The 20,046-nt window shown below is 41.8% G+C and overlaps 1 protein-coding gene and 1 long non-coding RNA gene across 3 annotated transcripts in view; one reads left to right on the top strand and one right to left on the bottom strand.

The window, feature by feature from the left end:
- LOC121011909 (uncharacterized) overlaps nt 1–18,704 on the top strand; it is a 29,650-nt gene extending 10,946 nt beyond the window's left edge. The window contains exons 2-3 of the long non-coding RNA XR_005781853.1: nt 13,838–13,939; nt 18,634–18,704. This is a non-coding gene — a long non-coding RNA (uncharacterized LOC121011909). The remainder of the gene's footprint in view (nt 1–13,837; nt 13,940–18,633) is intronic.
- Nucleotides 12,786–20,046, bottom strand: part of COP1 (COP1 E3 ubiquitin ligase) — a 259,773-nt gene continuing 252,512 nt past the window's right edge. For both annotated transcript variants that reach the window (XM_040446711.1, XM_040446710.1), the window contains exons 17-18: nt 17,279–17,323; nt 12,786–14,934 (exon numbers count right to left, since the gene is read on the bottom strand). In XM_040446711.1, coding sequence (XP_040302645.1) covers nt 14,917–14,934; nt 17,279–17,323 — 63 coding nt within the window. In that variant the 3' untranslated portion in view covers nt 12,786–14,916. The remainder of the gene's footprint in view (nt 14,935–17,278; nt 17,324–20,046) is intronic.

Here is a 20,046-nt window from a genome sequence, read left to right as displayed (position 1 = left end):
AAAGAGAGGGAGACACAGAATCCGAAGCGGGCTCCAGGCTCTGAGCTGTCAGCACAGAGCCCGACGCGGGGCTCGAACTCTCGAACTGCGAGATCATGACCTGAGCCGAAGTCGGACACTTAACCCACGGAGCCACCCAGGTCCCCCGTAAATGTGACTTTCAAAGTAACTAGCCTAACCACAGCTGCCAGTAGCCAGGCAGCCTGTGAGAACAGGAATACATCTGCTAAAATATTTCTTTTCCATCGAGGTCCATAGCAATCAGCTGCCCAGGCAAAGGTAAGTGTTAGGTCCTTTGAGGGACCCATGGTCCTGTCCTGTGGTGCTGGCTTAACATGGGAGCCTGAATCCAGCTCTGCGGTAGCTAGTGGGTGGCCCCTAGTGGTCCCAGTGGGTGAGCTGCAGCACTTTGAAAGGGTCCCACCAACGTGGTGACAGACTCTCTCCTCTGGAACTACCTTCCTGGAGACCAAGTCCCCCAGCTGATAGGGGTGGCAGACTTCCCCTGCAAGTCCTTTTCAGATCTTTAGAACTAGGCCTCAGGGTTTCTGAGAAAGGGAGAAGTCCCTTTCAGTATTGAACATGATTATGAGAGCGTTCTGCTAAGTCAAACACAGGACATGGCCTCAGACCCAAATTCAGAGGCCTGACAAACTTAAGAAGGAGACAATCCAGGGGCACTTGGGTGACTCAGTCAGTTAGGTGTCCCATTTCGTCCCAGGTCACGATCTTATGGCTCGTGAGTTCGAGCCCCATCTCGGGCTCTGGGCTGATAGCTCAGAGCCTGGAACCTGCTTCAGATTCTGTCTCTCCCTCTATCTCTGCCCCTCCCCCACTCGTGCTCTGTCTCTCTCTGTGTCTCAATAATAAATAAACATCAAAAAAATTTTAAGGAAATAAATAAGACTCCAAAATTCCATGAGAAATCACTAAAGCATAGGAAGACTTAAGCTGGCCATTCTTATTCTGCATACATGACCCATCAGCAAACGTTATCAGGTCTGCATTTTCAATCAGGGTATCGGGAGATCAGGCTGAGGCCTTGCGTCTTCTGTTACTATGATGCAATCACGATCATCTCCTTGATCAGAATCTCGCAGAGAGTAGCTGGGTTTAGGAGACTGTACCTCCCAATCACTATATCGGGACTGGGTAATAACGCTTGCCTGTGGTTTGTTGGCACACCTGGGGACAGACGTACCTGTAGAATCCCTGTTATAGCATATGGGACATGCAAGAGAGTGACCCACCCAGGCGAGCTTGGGCCTTTCCATAGCACAGGGCCTGCCATGGTCACCATCACTTAGAGGCACCCAGGCACTCCCAGGACCACAGCATCCGGAAGAACGGAGAAATACGCTATTGGTCTACGGTCTAGACCAATTTTCAAGTTGACACTCCATTAGCAACACCTTTATCTTCCTGACCAAACAAATGGAAAGGTCTCTCAAGATCTGGAATCCCCAAAGCCGGGGAGAGGCTATAGCTAACCTCAGTTGTTCAAAAGCCTCTCCAGACTCTCAGGACCAGGGTCTGCAGAGTTACCACACAATTGCTCTGAGATCGTGCACGCTTGACAAAAGCTGGGCTCCGCTGTCCACAGTGCCCTATTAGTCCCCTAAATTGCCCAAGTTGTTTTTCTGTAGTAGGTGGTTTTACATGCAAATGTTGCTGACTTCCAGAATGTAATATTTAATGGCCTTCAGCCCTAAATATTTACTTCAGCTTGGGGATATTGTAGTTTGTCGAAGGAGGCATTACGACCCTGTGAGAAAGGAAACGTAACAAAGCCCAAGGATCAGCCCTGCATTGCCCTTTCATTTCTGAGGCTGGCAGCAGGTCTATATACTGTGGGACCACAGATCCCTCTGGTAAGAAAACGTTTTCCAGGTTTTCCTGTAAAGGACTAGAGAAGATGGTAGAGGGAGCCTTGAAATCTTTGGGGGATTCTTTGCCATAAATATTGGGCTCCTTCACAAGTAAAAGCAAACAAAACTTTAGACTTGTCCACTAGAGGGACAGAAAAAACAGGACACAGATGGATCAGAGAGAGATACTTTGCAGATGATGGTACCAAAGTCAGGATAGTTGCAGAGTTGGAGACCCCAGGGATTAACGGGACAAATACAATATGCACTTATTTCTAACGCCTTTTACAAATCTATATAGTGGTTGACCGTCTTTACCAAATTTACTTTCCTTCTTTCCTGGAAGGAGAAGAATATTACAGGGTGAATGTTCCTTTTTAATTTCCCCTCATTTTCTACTCCTTTTATAACTTTTTACTTCTAACTGAGCTCTTGGCAAAGGATACTGTGTACATATGATCATACTTAACTTTCTTGTAAATTATTTTTATTGGCTCTAGATCTTAAATTAATCCAATCCCACTAATCCCTAGGGTGCAAAGCAATGCATCTATTTGTTTCAGTTTGGGTGCTTTTCCGGCATGGTATTCGTCTGCCACTGGCCGTCATCCCCCTTTTCTTCCAGAAGGCACATGGGCATCAATTCAAAGGCTTTTTTTTTTTTTTCAGGGAGCTCCACAAACACTCCAACCGGAGTACAGAATATAGTAACCTTTACTTGGCACTGCAGATCTCTTCCCTGTTGGGAGAATTAGGAGAGAAAGGAAGCCCTCCTTTCTTAAAAAAAAAAAAAAAAAAAAAGGCACCTGGCTCAGTTGGTAGAGCATGTGACCCTTGATCTCAGGGTTGTGAGTTAAAGCCCCACATTGAGCATAGAGCTTACAAGAAAGACACACAGAAAAGAGAGAAGGAAGGAAGGAAGGAAGGAAGGAAGGAAGGAAGGAAAGAGAGAAAGAAACAAAGAAAGAAAGGAAAGAAAGAGAAAAAGAGAGAAAGAAAGAGAAAGAGAGAGAAAGAGAAAGAAAGAAAGAGAGAGAGAGAGAAAGAAAGAATGAAAGAAAAAGAAAGAAAGAAAAAGAAAGAAAGAAAAAGAAAAAGTAAGCAAACCCTCCTGTTTCCCAGTAAGAGCACCTATCTGTGTGGCCATCACAGAGGAGAAAGTACAAGAGGGCGAACCAAAAATGCCAGTAACTTCTATCTGTTGTCAGCTGGAAAGGGGGACATTTCCAAGGAAGCTGAGGAATAGGTAGCACTAATATCTACCAGAAAGGGCAAGGATAGATTAGCCTGAATAAAAGTTATTGACATAGGGTTCACCAGCCCCCCCTTCCAAGATTCCCTCCATCTGTCCATTTGAGTCGAGTGTCTCCTAGCTAGGAGTTTTGTCCTGTCAGGCTCTCCTGATTAGCCTGTCTCTGTAACCTCCACACGCCCCAGAGTCCCTTCTCCAGTCCTTCCGGTGCCCTGGCACTTTGCAGTCATGACCTATAGTTTTCTCCTCTTCCTTTGATACCTTCATAGGTTGGCCAGGGGAAGGACTGTTGGCTTTAGTAAAGGGTTCTACCTAGGGGCGCCTGGGTGGCTCAGTCGGTTGAGCATCTACCCTTGATTTTGGCTCAGGTCACGATCCCAGGGTCACGGAATCGAGCCCCGTGTCGGGCTCTGTGCTGAGCATGGAGCCTGCTTAGTATTCGCTCTCCTCTCTCTCTCTCTGCCCCTCCCCCTGTTCACACTCACCCTCTCTCAAATAAAAAAAAATTTTAAAAAGTTCTAACTAAACCGCCAACACAGCTCTTCAGTCTCTTCTTTCCTTCTTTGTCTTTCTCTAGATTATCTCCAAACTAAGTAGCTGCTGCTAGCGGGTGAGCAACAGTCTGTCCTTGCCATCCTACCACTCTTCCCAGCCTTCCCTTCATTTGGGGTTGGAGAGTGGGCAAGACGGCCGAGACAAAGGTTGTTAGGAGTGAGCTCCACCTAGATCTGCCCCAGGTCCACGCCAGTAAAATTTGAGTACGCTTCAGCAATCCGCTGATGGAAATTAACGGAGGACTCACCCAGGTTCTGCATTTGCCATGGCAACTTCCCTAGCTCACTTTTATTGGAAAGAGAGAGAGTCCTGCCACTCGCAACCCCTCTTGAGGGGTCTCTAACAAGCTTAGCTCTGCCATGGTTGTAGGGAGTAGCGGACAGTCGACTCCTCTCCTCAACCGTCTCTCAGGCCACGATGGGCTGGTTCCACCAAAGTGAAATGTGCTGGTTGTGGAACTTCCCGCAGCAGCCCAGGTATGGGGATGTAAACTGAAAACAAGCTGCAAAGGATTTCTGCAGGCTTTGGTGGATCTTCCCAGGGTTCCCGTTGGGGGGGGAGAAAAACCCTTTAGATGAGTGGTATCAGCAGGGGAGAAGGGCACAGCACTCTGAATATTCCCTCTGTGCCCGAGGGACCTGGGGAGCCCCTCAGCGTCATCAGCTCTGCTAGAGAGCCGGATAGGAAGGGCTGGTTTTCCTCACGTTAGGATGGGAACAAGGGAGGATAACGTAGCACCTTGGTTTCTTTTCCCATGTTTGTACTTATCAGCCTAAGTCCCCTGTTGTTTGTCTGTTTCCCAGTAACTAATGCAGCCACTGTCCATCCTGTTGCCTGCCTATGGGCTCTCCATCCCATGGTCTCCATCATTGACCTTTATCGTCTCTGCCTTTCCAGCTGTGTGGCCTGTGCATGAAAAGGGACCCTTGGAGGTGGGATGTGGTCCAGGACATGAGGTGGACTCAGGGCTAGGCCAGCAGTCACAGAATTGTGCATCCTCAGACAGGGCAGGTAACGCATTATCAGCCAGAAAATTGTGCTCCTCTCGGGGAAACGCACCGAGGAAGAGAACCACCGTCTACAAGATCACATCCAGCTCTTCTCAGGAGTCGGTTTGACACGGGAGGGATGAACTGAGGCTGGAGGAGCAGAGAGAAGGGGACAGCAGAGAAAAGGAGGTTTCTGTGAAAGAGCAGATAACTTTAGTTCTCGAATTCCTGAGTTTTGAGATTGGCAAGAGGCCTGTTTAGCTCTTATGAAGACTTAGATGTATCTGCAAAGGACAGAGAAAGAAATTCTGAAAGACAAAGAAGAAACCTTTCCTCTTGCTTCCGACAGGAAGAATTGGGCCCGTTAGTTTTAACTGGTATTTGCTCTAACGGTGCGAAGATCCCACCTGTTTTCCTCTCCTTCTAAATCAGTGAGTTAGGATCCGATTCTCAAATCCGAGAGGAGTGATTCCATCCAGACCCCTGCCTTCTGGCAGCTGAGTGTCCAAACCACTGAGGACCAGTGACCGCCTCCGATGATCTCCCAGGATGGAGATGTCACACATCTCTGTTGGTGGCGCCTTTCACTGTTTTAGCAACCTGATAGGTTCAGAGTTCTTCCATTTGCTTATTTGAAGTTCTTCCTCCTATAAATTAATTATCAGATAAAGAATATAATTAATTCACCATCAGATCTAACTGTCTTAACAGGGTCAAGATGTGCACACATGGTCTTCCTTGAAGATCAGTCTCAGCTGTGTCATTGACCATCTTTTTGGTCAGTGCAACTAAACTACAATATGATTCAATATCTCTAGAATGCCACTTAAATCCCACATCCTCCACACAATCCATTTAACACTCCAATCTGCCCTTTAATAATGTTTTCATTATAATATCTGCAGCCATTAATTTAACCTTTCTTTTCTTTTAAAGATTTTATTTTATTCACTTTTTTTTAAAGTAGGCTTCATGCCCCATGTGGGGATGAAACTCACAACCCCGAGATCAAGAGTCACACACTCTGCCAAAGGAGCCAGCCAGCTCCCCCAACCCCCAAATTAACCTCTCTGAATCTGTCTTCATCGTCTGTTTTAAAAATAACGTTTACTGCACAGGATTAGGATATTATATAAAAACTATTTCCACATGTGCACATCTTACCCCTAACACTCCACGAAGGGATCATGCTCTGTACTGTTTGATGGCTTGCATGATGTCAAGTAGTAAGAACTCAACCTGCTGGGGGTGAGGAAGGAGGATTCCACTGAGATTTTGGCTCCATCTAGGAAAAAAGCTTCCTAACAAATGGAACCAGCCAGTCAAGAATGTCCCGGGACCCAGTGAGCTCTCTCAAAACGTGGAAGTATTTAAGCAGAGACTACCAGAGAGCCTCGTGGTGCTGCTGTACGAGGCTAAGTCCTACACTGAGTAGGGCATTTCATTCACTGCTTGCTTTGCAGACAGCTGGGGATTAGTCTTTTGACTCTGAGAAGAAGGAAGAAGTAATATACTGAGATTGAGGTCATGAGGCCCGGATTTCTTTCCTTTTTTTTTTTTTTTTTTTTTTTTCCTTTTTTAAGATTTATTTATTTATTTTGAGGGGAAGCGGGGCAGAGGGTGAAAGCAAGAGAATCCCAAGCATTCTCCGTGCTGTCAGCACAGAGCTTGACACGGGGCTTGAACTCCCAACCATGAGATCGTGACCTGAGCCCAAATCAAAAGTCAGATGCTGAACAGACTGAATCACCCAGGTGCCCGAGGCCCAGGTTTCTGTCCAAATTCCTGGCCCTCCTTCTTCACCCCCGAGGAGAGGTGAAACTAATGTCAAAGTTGCCTGGAGAGTCCCAGATAATGGAGAAGCAAGAATGCACAGTTACATAAACAGCTGGTTTCACCAGACTGCTTATCCACATACACCCAGGAGAAGCCGGGAAAGGGAAAAAGACACATTCCTCCTCTGTGCTGAAGATTTGTTAGAATGCACTTAGACCACCAGAGGGTGGGCAGATGCGGGAAAAGGAGAACACTTCCTGGGGGACCGAAACTGGAAAACTGTTTTGGCCTCTGCTTGTGGCTCTATGGATGTGACTGTTTTCCCTGATCACCTTTCCCTTCTCTTACCTGCGGTCCCCATTCCTGGTCCACTCTGGCTGCCTGTGCAGGGCAAGAAGACTGGAAAGGCCCCAGTAGAGGTGATTCTGGTCTTCAGACTGTACTCTAATCTTCTCTAGGGAGAACGTGGTGGGCAAAGAGACATTTCATAAATTCCACGTTGGCTATCTTCCTAAGCTAGCTTTTCGTGGTAGCTGTGACGGTGGCCTTTGGCAGGTCAGCTCTCAGGCAGATGCCGTGTTCAGAGAGCACGAGGGGATAATGCCATTTTATGGACCCACTGAGCGTCCAAAACATCACGTCTAGCCTTTCAACCTTTCGTTCTTTGGTTGCTTGCAATTTTTAGATTTTTAGACTTCATTATTCTTCATAATGGAAAAAAAATGAAGAGGAGCAACTAAAATTTTAATATGCATATGCTAATGCTACCCTGTATTCATGGAGCCGCTTTTCAGTCTCCAAGAGTGCCAGAGACCTTTCCAGAAAAGATAGATCACTGAAACTGAACCGCAAAGCTTTGCAATTCAATAGCACGGGAACACCATACCCCAGTTCTATGAATAGCACGTTGCCTTTCCCGAGGGAACCACAGGGCCCGTGAGAAGTCTCTCCTGGGATTGGCTGAACAGAATATGGGAAGTGGGAGTGAGGACTGACCAGAGTTTGGCCTTTAAATGTGAAAAATATTGAAAAAATATAAAGTGCTTACTTACTGGGTTGGCTTTTAACAGTGGTTAACAGTGGAAAAAAACAATTTTCCATCTTTCCAAATTTAACCCCTCCAAATTAGCCAGAGTTCAGGCACTGGCCATAAAATATGTATGAATATTTAAAGAGACTCAGTCAAACCAAAAAAAAAAAAAAAAAAAAAAAAAAAATCAGCTGGGTTCCAAGTCTTCATGTAAGCGCTCTGAACTTGAGAAGCCTTCTTTTATATTCAGAAAAGAAATTTCAATAGCTCAGGATGAAAGAACCAGAAAGGAAAGAAAGAGGAAGAAAAGCCAGCCTTGCAAAATAGCCTATGCTTTCCCACACTCACTTAGCAGGCTATCATAAGCACAAACCTTTCAAGAGTATTTAGTGAAGGCCATCTCAACCCCAAACCTCTCCCGTCTCTGTGTTCAAGTGGTGTAGCATCGTAGAGATCTTCCTACTCCACTCAAATAATAAAAGGTCTAAAACGTCTCACCGTTTACTGGGCTTTAGCAGAAAAGAGAGTCCCCTGGTTCTCTGAAAACGCACATACACTTCAACACTGCTTGTGTGCACACCTGTGGAAATTGCCACACAACTCCACACAAAAAAGCTTTTGGTCATGGGTGTGCCCTCCAAAATGGCTTTGCACGTTCCTGTGCTAGAGACACAGCACTGTGGAAAGAGAACATCATTGCTGCAGAAGGACCTTTATCCACTAGACGGCAAGCTCAGGAGACATTGCATTTTTCATGCTTCTTCTTCTTTCTTGCCCCTGCTGTATGGTGAACACCCAGAATGGAGGTCAACAAACTACAGCCTGTAAGCCAAATCCAGCACGTGGGCTTTTCTGCATGGCTCGTATGCAATGAATAGTTTTCACATTTGCAAATGCCTGAAAAATAATGTTTTAAAAATACTGGGACACATGACAATGAACTGAAATCCAAATTTCAGTGTCCATTCACAAGTGTCATTGGAACCCAGGCACACTCATTTGTTCCCATTTTGTGAACATGTCTAGGGCAGCCTTTATATGCTACAGTGGCAGGGTTCAGTAGTTGTGACAGTAGTTGTGACTATATGGCTCAAAAAGCCTAGAATACTCACTATCTGGCCCTTCACAGAAACAGTCTGCTGCCCCTTAGCCTAGAAAATACTTCAAAATAGGCACTCAAGTTTTTGTTGAAAGAATAGAGCCACCATATACAAGTGGCTATATATACGATCTCCTCTTCTGAGCAACAGTCACGCCCATTGGAGTGAATGGAGTTATTAGGCTGCTATCCCACTGAAGCTCATGCAGAAAAGTTTCTAAGATAAAACGGTCCTTCGGGTCTCGACAACTAAAGGTGAATATTTAGGGTATTACTTGTATTTGCCTTGGTTCTTTCTCTTGAAGTTGCTGAAGACTCTTTTTTTTTATGCGGTTCTTCCAAAAGGCTCCTAAACCTGGGATCACAGATTAGCTCTGATCACAGAGCTCCTAAACCTCTGATCACAGATTGTGTCACCATAGGACACAAGCAGTGCACACGGGCAAATCCCTGAAGTCACCTTCAGGGACATGGCAAACATTTTGCACAAAAATTGGCTCAAGTGAGGGCGCCTGGCTGGCTCAGTCAGTAGAGCACATGACTCTTGATCTTGGGGGTGTGAATTCCAGTGCCGCATGGGGTGTAAAGATTACTTAAAAATAAATACAATCTAAAAAAAAACTTGGTTAACCTGGACTGTTCTCACTTTTGGGAACTTTAACTTAGAATTCATGAGAATCCCCACCCAGGTCCAACCCAAGATCTCTTTCAGAACCTGGGTATTATAGGGAGTTTGCTTCTCAAACCGATCAAGGACAAATGGCTCCCAGAGAACCGAGAACAAATTAAAACCATATACAAATGGAAAGATTTCTTGATTCTCATAGTGAGAAGCTGTGAAGATCCCAGGTGAAAGAAATGAATGACAGGCAGTCTGATATCTGAATAAGGACATATGTAATAAATTCTATTGACAGAGATGAGAGCATGATTCTTAGTAAGTAGAATTTATTATTATTTCTTTTTAATGTAAGTTCCATGCCCAACGTGGGGCTTGACCTCACCACCCTGAGATCAGAGTCGCATGCTGTTCCAACTGAGCCGGCCAGGCGCCCCTCAGCTAGAATTTAGAGATAAATACGGAGTACATAGGGGTTTCCTATCCTTGCAAAACTATACAATTTCTTAGTCAAAGTTGAGACTCACTCAAACGTCCTCTCAACTCCACGTGTGCCTCTTTTTTAAGTGACAGCCAGAACAGATCATTGCGTTATTCTCGGTGTCCTTCTTCAGCGTCAGCTGGCACTCCTGTCTTGTACTTTGTTTTGTATATACTGAATCTATCCTCATGCTTTTTATTTTTGGTAAACTTTTTATTTTAGAACAGTTTTTTTTTTTTTAGATTTACAGAAAAACTGCAAAGAAAACAAGAATTCTCATATATCCTACACTGATTTCCCCTATTATTAACATCTCACATTAGCGTGGGACATTTGTTACAATAATCAATCAATACTCATACATTAATACCATCTAAAGCCCATACTTTATTTCTTAGTTTTTAGGTAATGCCCTTTTCTGTTTCACGATCCCATTGAGTCTGTCACATCACATTTCATCATGTCTCCTCAGCTCCTCATAGCGGGGACAGTTTCTCACTTACCTTGTTTGAGGAGTACTGGTTTAGTGGGATGTCCCTCAACAGGATTTACCTAATATTTTTCTCATTTTGGCTGGGGTTGAGTTTGGGGAAGGAAAACCACAGAGTTAAAGTGCCATTTTCATTACAACTTATCAAGAGTACTATCAACATGATATAACTTTTTTAAAATTCTGCTTATTTTTTTGAGAGAGCGCGCGAGTGGGGTAGGGGCAGAGAGAGAATCCCAAGCAAGCTCCATGCTGTCAGCACAGAGCCTGATTTGGGGCTTGAACTTACGAACCATGAGATCATGACCTGAGCTGAAACCGAGTCTGACGCTTAACTGACTGAGCCACCCACGCACCCCAACATGATATAACTTTCGATGTTGATCCTGATCACCTGGCTAAGGTAGTTTGTCAGGCTTCTGCACTGTCAAATTCCTTTTTTTCTCTTTCCATACTGTACTCTTAACTATAGAGAACAAATGGTTGGTTACCAGAGGGGAGGGGGGATGGGTGAAATAGGTGAAGAGGACTGAAGAGTGCACTTGTCATGATGAGCACTGAGTAATGTGTAGAACTACTGAATCACTATACTGTACATCCGAGAAAATATCACACTATATGCTAACTAGAAATTTAAATAAAAACTTTAAAAAGAGACCTACTCAGGGTGCCTGGGCGGTTCAGTTGGGCAGGGGGGCTCAGTCGGTTAAGCATCCGACTCTTGATTTTGGTCAGATCATGATCTCAGCGTCCTGAGATCAAGCCCCATGGTGGGCTCTGTGCTACTAGTGTGGAGAATTCTTGAGATTCTCTCTCTCTGCCCCTCCACCACTTGCTCTCAAAATAAATAAACATTAAAAAAAAAAAAAAACCAAACACCTGTTTTCTCTGAAACCAAGTCAATCTGCACAGCTCATACTTTAGGATCCTATTCCCTTAAGGGTGGGGTATCTATGGAATTTGGAATTCTGCAAGGGAAATTTCTCACTTCTGTCCATTTGTTTATTCAATAATTTATTTATAGCAGTAAGTAGTCATATTTATATTTTAGGTTATAATCTATAATCCTAGTTTATTTTATTGCTCAAATTGTCCTAGCTTTGGTCACTAGTTGGATCAGTTTCTTTGCATCCCCTGGTCTATAATGTTCCTTTGCTGCTTATAGCTGAACTTACTTGCTCTTCAGAATTCAGCTGACTTCCTCCAGGAAAAAAACTCCTGATACCCGCCCCTACTTCCAGCCCTTAGTCTCCCACCACTCAGGTTATAGGTTGTTCCTACGTACACCTAAATTTACATCTAAAATTTACATCTGCTATGGTACTTCTACACTACTCTCTCTCCCACTGGACAATCAGCTTTTTGAGGGTAGGGATATTTTATTTTATATGCCTAGTATGTAGTACATAGTGCCTCACACAAAGCAGGATCTCAACAAATACTTCTAGAACAATCACTATGGTTTTCTCTTTAGTCCAAAAATATACGCGCGTCTCATATAAACCAGAAGCCACAGAGGAACTGGAAACTAACCACTCTGGGAAGAACTACAAGGTGTTACTGCTGTGTTTAATGTCAGTCATATAATACAATAGGCTCCAGATCTAAGTTAACAGTTTCTCATGTCTCATTTCTGAATAAGCAGACTTTTCCTATAAACATTTTGAGGAATTACATTAAGAGCAATGGCCAATGACCTTTATATTTAGAGCCAAGGCTAGGTACCTTCTAGTTCTGAGATTAGAGAAGTGGTGTTCCCAAAACAGCACACGGGCGTTTTAGCCATGAGGTTCCCAAGAGCCACAACCTGTGGTTGATTGCATAACCACTAAAGAAATCTATTTGCTGAGTTGTATTCTTTGTTGCCACAAATTATTATGAGAAAGTGACTTTAAAAATTAATCAAGAATCTTCTGAGATACAGGAATTAAGACTGTGGTAAACGCCATCTAGCTGAAATAGATTGTTAGGTTGGATCATGCTACGACCCAGAGGAAGCCACCAGTAACTCTTGACTGATCAGATCACCTCCCTAACTGTACTCTAGCTCTCGTCTGTCCACTCACCATAAAGGAAATCATGTCATTCCACTTAACCGCCCCCACCACCCCACCCCCCTCCTTTAACTGCTTCTGCAACAAAATTCAAATTCCTAACCGTGTCCTAGAAGGCTCCACATACCTACTGGTTTCTTCTACAGCTCTGCAGACTCCTCCTAAGGCTCATCTCTTCCTTGCTTAATGGTCCAGCTGTGCTCATCTTGCTGAAGTCATGGCTCAGTACCAGAAATTTTTTGATGCCTAGTAGCTCAATTGTTTACAAGAATTTTACAACGTTCTTCAATCTTTAATGTTTCTTAAGTATGAGTTGTGTGCCTGAAAATAAAATGAACTATGTCTGAGAAACCCCTACAAATCCACTGAAATATAGATTGAAACATGAAGACCCATATTTCTCTTGAGTTAGAAGTTCTTTTGGTGTTAAAAAAAAAGCTTTTATTATGTTATTTTTCCAAGAAATAGTGCTATAGTTTGACGTTGACATTAAAGTTAGTCTAACTCAAATTTAAAAATGGTTTCTCCCTACTAACAAAAAAAAAGTTAAAACACAAATTTAAATAAAGCACTGCCTTTTAAAAATAATAATTTATTTAAAAATTCAGTCCCTTGATAACTAATAAAGGTAACTTATTGCATCCTTCCAAACATATGGAAATTAACATGACCTTACAATGTTGACAGCTTGAAATAAAACATAAAAAGTCAGACCAAATTAAAAACCATAATCTTTTATTTAAATGCATTCAAAGGGGCATTAATTCTTTGCTTCCCAATCTGATTTTCTGGACATATCTTTAAGTGAAGAATCTACCTTTGAATATTCTTTCTACATCTTTGCAAAAGATCATTCATTAATCTTAGAAAGGTTGCCTAACATTGTTCTGGTTGACAGGTGTTAATTTTTCAATGATAGTGACCTTTGCTCTCAAAATTGAGTCCAAAAGCTTATCAGGTGCTTAATTCCCCCAAATTAGTAAGATATAATTGTCTTGAAGTTCTGAAAACTGAAAATTTTCACCTAAGTTTGAGGCAAACTTATTTGGTGGTAGAAACTGTATTGAATAGACATAAGACTATTTTTAGTGTCAATTAATCTCATATAATGTGAGCATTCATACATTTTGCTACAGAAATATTAATGTGTTTGATAATAGAGTATTGCTCCAGACTTTGTTGGATAGTGTCATGTAATATATAGTATAGGTAGACTATTGACTTTTCTAAAATTCAAAAAGTTCTAACTTCCACAATGCATTTGACCGGAAGGATTCAAAATAATGAAATGTGGACCCAACAATTTTGAGTACAAAGATACAGTGAGATACTCTGATTACCCTTATCATTCATATATTTATTCATGTGAAGTTTCTCCAAGTGTCTATTTTTATAAACTTTGTGTGGGGTATGAATTCTGTTTATATCTTTTTCTAAAAATTGTTCACACTTTTAACGTAGCTCAAACAGAAAACTTCACATTACTTTTGCTTGACCTGCTATTCAAACTACTAACTTCTTCCTTTTTACAAATTGAAAACAGCATGAAATTAACTAGATGGTCTCAGATAGTCTATGGTTTGGAAATTTGGGTAACAGGGCTTCAAATTCTTTCCCTGCTAAGGTCTGTGGCTGCTTTCCTGCTACAATGGCAGAGCTGCGCGATTATGACGGAGACGACGTGATCTGCAAAGCCTAAAATATTTCCTACCTGGCCCCCTTTACAGTAAGTTTGTTGACCCCCTGCTCAGAGTCACTGCTCAGTCAAGGATGGTACTAACACCTAAGACTATGACTATCTGATAGCTATGATTTTACAATTAAGTTGGTTTTTCTGCATTTAGGGCTGACGGTATGTATAGGTAACATTTCAAAGGCAAAGACAGAAGTAGCTGCCATAGACGGACACCCCCTTTCTGGTTTTTTTTTAAATTAATTTATTTACTTAAGTAATCTCTGCACCCAGTGTGGAACTCAAACTCAAGACCCCGAGATCAAGAGTCACATGCTCTACTGACTGAGCCTGCCAGATGCCCCATTCCCTTTCTATCTGAATGTTGTCTCAACCGGTCAAAATTTAGATTCTTGGCCAGATCTAGAGAGACTGAAGTATGGTACTTGCTGATGATATAAATCCGGTCAGAGAACAAGGAAAGGAATTCATAAGGTAAAGTTATTAATCTTCCCACCTACTACACACATTAAAGTCACTGGAAAGAATCCATATACTTTCCATTTATGTTGATATGCAGAATTCCTGAAAGGCTGAGAAATATGGACCTTACAAATTATTCACTGGTACATTATTCTATACTTCATGTGTGTTACTTGAAAAGATGATCTCTTCCCGTCTTTGACAAAGACTTTCCCAGCTCAACTGTGGCTCAATAAACTTTTATTATTTTTTGTTATTTATTTTTATTCAAAAGAATTTGTTTCCCTATCACAAAAATTAGATAACCACACCACCAACAGCAGCAAAGTCCATAGAGTTACATTGATGGTGGAGAGTTCACTGGGTATTCCCAATGTCCCAAATGGCATGAAGGAGAAAAAAATAGGAAAAGAAAAAATATTCAAAACAAATCCAAAACCCATGATGACTTTGGGGAGAGACATCACATGGCAGTTTCTGTCTTCTTTCATTGTCAGCTGCAGATGTATTTCAGCAGGATCAAATACAATTTAACTTGAGTAAACCCTTCATACCAACTCCAGCACCTAATTGGAGGAAAAAAGGATCAGTTTGATAAAATAATTTTAAAATACGTTAACAGTATAAAGAATCTTTACTGTATTATAAATGGAGAACCAAATCAAGACAACTTTTCCCAACTGCTAAAAATGCTAAGGAATGTGAAGGGATGAGACACTGATCCTTTCTTCCTTTCAGTTCAACAGGAACTCTTTCAGATTAGCCACATCTGCAGTCAACTAGGGAGCCTTCCAAGTGAACTACATAAAACATACAGATAAATGAACTTGCTCCTGCACAGCATGGATATAATGTTTTTGAAATTTATGTTGGTATCTTTCCACATTCTTAAGAAACTTTTAAATACCACTTCTAAGGATTTTCATCTATTTCTCTCTTCTACTGACTCACAGCTTATAGTGATCAAGGTATACAGAACCTAAAATCTTGCCTTTTCCCATTGCTTCATTCATTTTCTAGTCAATCAGTGATGTCAAGATATTGTGTTAGTTATTCAAGTCCTACCTTATCATACAAGAAAGCTGTGACACTGCTAAAACTGAAAATAACAAGCAGCAGCAGCAGCAGCAGCAGCAGCAATGATCAGTTTTAAACACAGCTGAAGAAATGTCTAAGAAGGGGCAATTGTAAGCCACGGTCAAAAAGATTACGTTAGATGGAGAATGCAGTTCTAGGTGGCAAAGAATTAAAGGAATAACTCTCCCTTCCTGCTGTGCGAAGGCTTAAATTACACCTGTTTCCATGATGCTTTTTGTCTTTATATTTGGCAAGCAGGCTATTTAACAAGAGGTTAATGCTCTTGAACAAAATCTGAGATTTGTCACCGAGATTCTCTAAGTACATGTGTAGCTTTGAGCTTTCTGCAGATACGTTAGCAATCGCAATTGCCTCAAAGGCCAAACTGGTTGAAGACTAAGGTGCAGCTTTTTCAATCCATGCCTTGCCATGAGAGTAACATAAGGAGCAACTGAGAGACTACGGAGAACCACTTAAAACAGAGATTCCAAGACCTTTTACCATCTTGTTTGAGATTCCAGAACGTAACACTGGTCAGTTCAAAACCCTGGCTTTCATTTAAGTTGTCCATGGCTCTCTGGTGAGGCTTTCCAAATAGAGAAACTAGCTGTTTAAGGAGTGCACCACGCAAATTAGACTGCACAGCTAACAGTGCAGTTCTGAGTCTGCTCAGTTCACCTCCACAGGACAATGTGTGAGGCTTGGATTGGCTCTCTTGGTGGCCAGGTCATTCTGCACTCAGGAGGAGAGGGAGGAAGCCACAGCAGAATGAAGGCTAAGTGGCAGAAGAAACCTATACCTGTTATTTTTAAAAGATCACTTCCTGAGTTTTCTAGATCAGCAGAGAATATGTAGAAAGCACTGGCAGCCATAGAATTAGTGCTAATCAAACCCATGTACGAAAACCCTCTCCCAAACGGGTGTTTTGTTTAACAAGTTCACTGTTTAGCTCAGGATTGCCCGCATGCCAAGTATCAAATAGTATAGAGAACATTGCTTCCTTGAGCTCCTAACTACAAAGAAAAGCATGTGGAAAGCTATGTATACCTTTGTGACTGAGACTGTGTGCCAAGAGACATTTAAATTTCCAAATTACACTAATGAAATGATCACATGATCACTTTTCAGTGGAACACTGAAATACCTTTTCTTCCCTTCGCGACTGAGGGCAACCCTACTTGTCAGGAAAGAAAAGGAAGACAAACATGAGGAAGAGAAGACTAAAATGTGACCAGATTTTTAAACCTGGTGAAAGTCTCAGCGTCCCTTGCTGTATCTTGGACTTATAGCTGTACCTGCATATAGAAACAACGGTGCATGGCCCACAGTGAATATTTAAGAGTGTTCATCTGTTTTTCACTGTGACCAGCTATCAATCATTCGGCATTCATATAACCTCTAACAAGTCTTTTTTTCTTTTTTTTAATATATATATTTTTAACGTTTATTCACTTTTTGAGAGACAGAGACAGAGTGTGAGCAGGGCAGAGGCAGAGAGAGGGAGACACAGAATCCAAAGCAGGCTCCAGGCTCTGAGCTGTCAGCACAGAGCCTGACGCAGGGCCCGAACTCACGAACCGTGAGACCATGACCCGAGCCAAAGTCGGCCGCTTAACTGACTGAACCACCCAGGCGCCCCTAACAAGTCTTTTCCATAGTTGCAAGCTACCTATCCCTTTGCCTTTCAACCAAAGCCATCTCAAACAAAGCCAGACCCATGACTTGGAATGATCTCTAAGGCTTAGTACAACTCCATATTTCTGTGTTATAGCTATAGTCTATTAGCCTAAGAATGGATCTGAGTTTGAAATAAAGATGTATAAGGTAGCTTACCTTAATTGTACCCTGACTGTTAGCAGCAATCAGCACATTGGACTCCTAGAAAAGAAGAAGAACTTTTAGAGTACAGAGAAGGATTTCCTGGAGGGCAGTACAAGAGAGTAATTTCCTCTTCATCTTTCTTTCTTCACTTCCCCCTAAGACACCAACATTATCTGAAGTGAATAACCAACTTTAACATGTTTTAACTATGAATTTTAAACACAAAATCCCATCTTTTAAGGATTAAGTTTGAATAAAAAATAAAATTGGAAGCAGAGTAGGAAACGTTCAAATGTAAAGAAAACAAAGAGAAAAATAGATTGCACTGGAAGAGAGGCCAAGAGAAACAAAGACTGAAATACAACAAAAAATGATAATAATTTGAGAAAAACAAAGTGCATAATCCTTTCCATGGAAAACTCTCCTTTCACATAGAATACCAGTAATTGATGTAAATGCTGGTCAACATCTCTGGCAGAAATTTCTATGGAGGGTTATTTCATATCAGGAAAACAGCAAAAAAAGGTGAATATTCATCTGTCAGAAGAAAAGCCATCTTCCCTTTTAATTCTTCAATCATTCAGTAGATGCTTTTTTTAAAATTTTTTTTAAGTTTTATTTATTTTGAGAGAGAGAGAACAAGTGGGGGAGGGGCAGGAGAGAGAAGGAGCTAGAATCCCAAGCAGGCTCTGAGCCATCAGCACAGAGCCCAATGTGGGGCTTGAACTCACGAACTGTGAAGTCATGACCTGAGCCGAAACCAAGAGTCAGATGCTTAACCAACTGAGCCACCCAGGTGCCCCAGTACATGCATTTTTAATAACTTTGGTGATTACTTTAGCAGAATTTATGTGGTAATGTATTTTTTTATATTGTAAGTCTTAGGAGAGAAAAAACATTTCTCTGAAGGTAGGAAGAGTAGGAAAAGGAATGGACAAGACTGAGTTTACTAGAGAGAATCTCATTAAGTAAGAAGAGTTGGGACATGCCTCCTACTGGAAACAGAGAGTTTAGTAGGGCTCTAGAACTTGGAAGTGTATAGAAGTCTTTTTGCTTTTCAGAGTAGGCTGCTAAAAAGAGGTAAACAGACTCAAAACTGACACAGAGGCCACATGGCTAATGGAAAGACCAAGTCCAAATAGTATCTATGAGAAACAAATAAAGTGGTCAAACCTCAATGAAAGACAGGCTCTGCCAGATATCCTACAGGCTTCATGACAAAGTGACAAAGAGAAGAAAGAAATTGATTTGTATGCTGGGAACGTTACTTTAGCCAATAGGAGTTAAACTTTAGTTTCTTTGACAGATGAAATCTGTGCTCTATAAACTTACACATTTCTATTTTTTAACTTTTGCTTTGATTCCAGGTAAAGCTACTCTTGAAAAATGCTCGTCTTGTTGCTACTGGTGTAAGAGAAAATAAATTCTTCCACTATGCCCAAAATTTTGGGGATCAGAATATTCCTTGGATGAAACAGCCATCAACAGTCATAGCTGTATGAAGAAGTGATAAAGACATGTTTTCTCTGGGGTTTAGCATGGGAAATGCTGATGATAGGGTTCAGGGCACACAACCCCAAAATATGGCACCTTGTCATATCTGAATATTTTAAGCTGAAAGAGTTTGAGAAAACAGCAGAAGCAGGACAGTCTCTTTGGTCTCCCAATCACTTCACCCCTCTTTCCTGAAACAAGTCATAAAACCCTCATGCGAGAGGCCCTCCCTGTACCCAGAGTAAAGAAGCATCCTTATCTCCAAAGACAAAGGGAGACCCAAAGGGAATATGAACAAACAGGACTTGCCAAGTTTCTCCCAATTTTCAACAATTACCTCATACTCCTTAACCTATCCACATCTCTCACCACTACCTACTCTTTACCACACCTAGCATAAAATACCCAGGTCTGTTTCTTTGGGTTTTCATTTCCTTATGAAGCCTTCCACATCATGTAAAACTTCTATTAGATTAATTTGTATGGTTTTCTCCTGTTAATCTCTCTTGTCTAGTTTTTAGACCTAGCCAGGGGCCCTATCTAAGTGGGTTAAACTTTTTCCTCCCCTATACTGATATTTTCCTAGCTGAGGTTTTCCCCTTAAATCAGCACATATATTTTTAAAAATAGTTTAACACAAGTAATATAGTATTCACTATTAAGTTAGTTTCAGTATTTACTTTGGGGAATTATGGGTTACTTCCGGGACTCAATGAGTATAGAATTAATACTTCCATATGGGGGTAGGGTGACAGGGCAGAAGAAACATTTGGGATTTGGGATTTATTTACTCTTTTAGTGACTGGAATTAAGAAAGTGGTTGGAATGAGTTTGGGGTGTCCTTAGTTAATATAAGAACCCTCTCTGTGCTGGTCAAGAGGCAGAATTTCTATGCCTACCTCAGAAAACAAAAGAAGCACTGTGTGGGATCGTGCAGGTTTCTTTCTAGCAAGAATTTTAAACAAGCTATATGATATCACAACTGCCACCAATGGACCCAGAAATGCTTGTTCTGTGAACACCTTCCAGAAATGAAGCTACAAATAGCACTGATCAATCTAATCTCTGCTTGAGGAAAAGACTCCAGTCTCTAAGAAAGCAACTGTCACCCATTCATTTGATGTTGCAGTCACCAAGAACTGCTCCCTCTGCTATGGGAACACACAATGTCAGGATGATGGAAAATTTATAGCCCAAAGCTCTCCTCTCTTTCTGCCATTTTGGTTCTAGTCACCTCTGATATATATATATATATATATATATATATATATATATATATATATATA

The sequence above is a fragment of the Herpailurus yagouaroundi genome, unplaced genomic scaffold (assembly GCF_014898765.1).
Source record: "Herpailurus yagouaroundi ecotype Mexico unplaced genomic scaffold, PumYag 195, whole genome shotgun sequence".
In the NCBI taxonomy this organism is placed as follows: domain Eukaryota; kingdom Metazoa; phylum Chordata; class Mammalia; order Carnivora; family Felidae; genus Herpailurus; species Herpailurus yagouaroundi.
The sequence above is the reverse complement of the archived record's forward strand: the minus strand, read 5'-3'. Positions and strand labels throughout refer to the sequence as shown.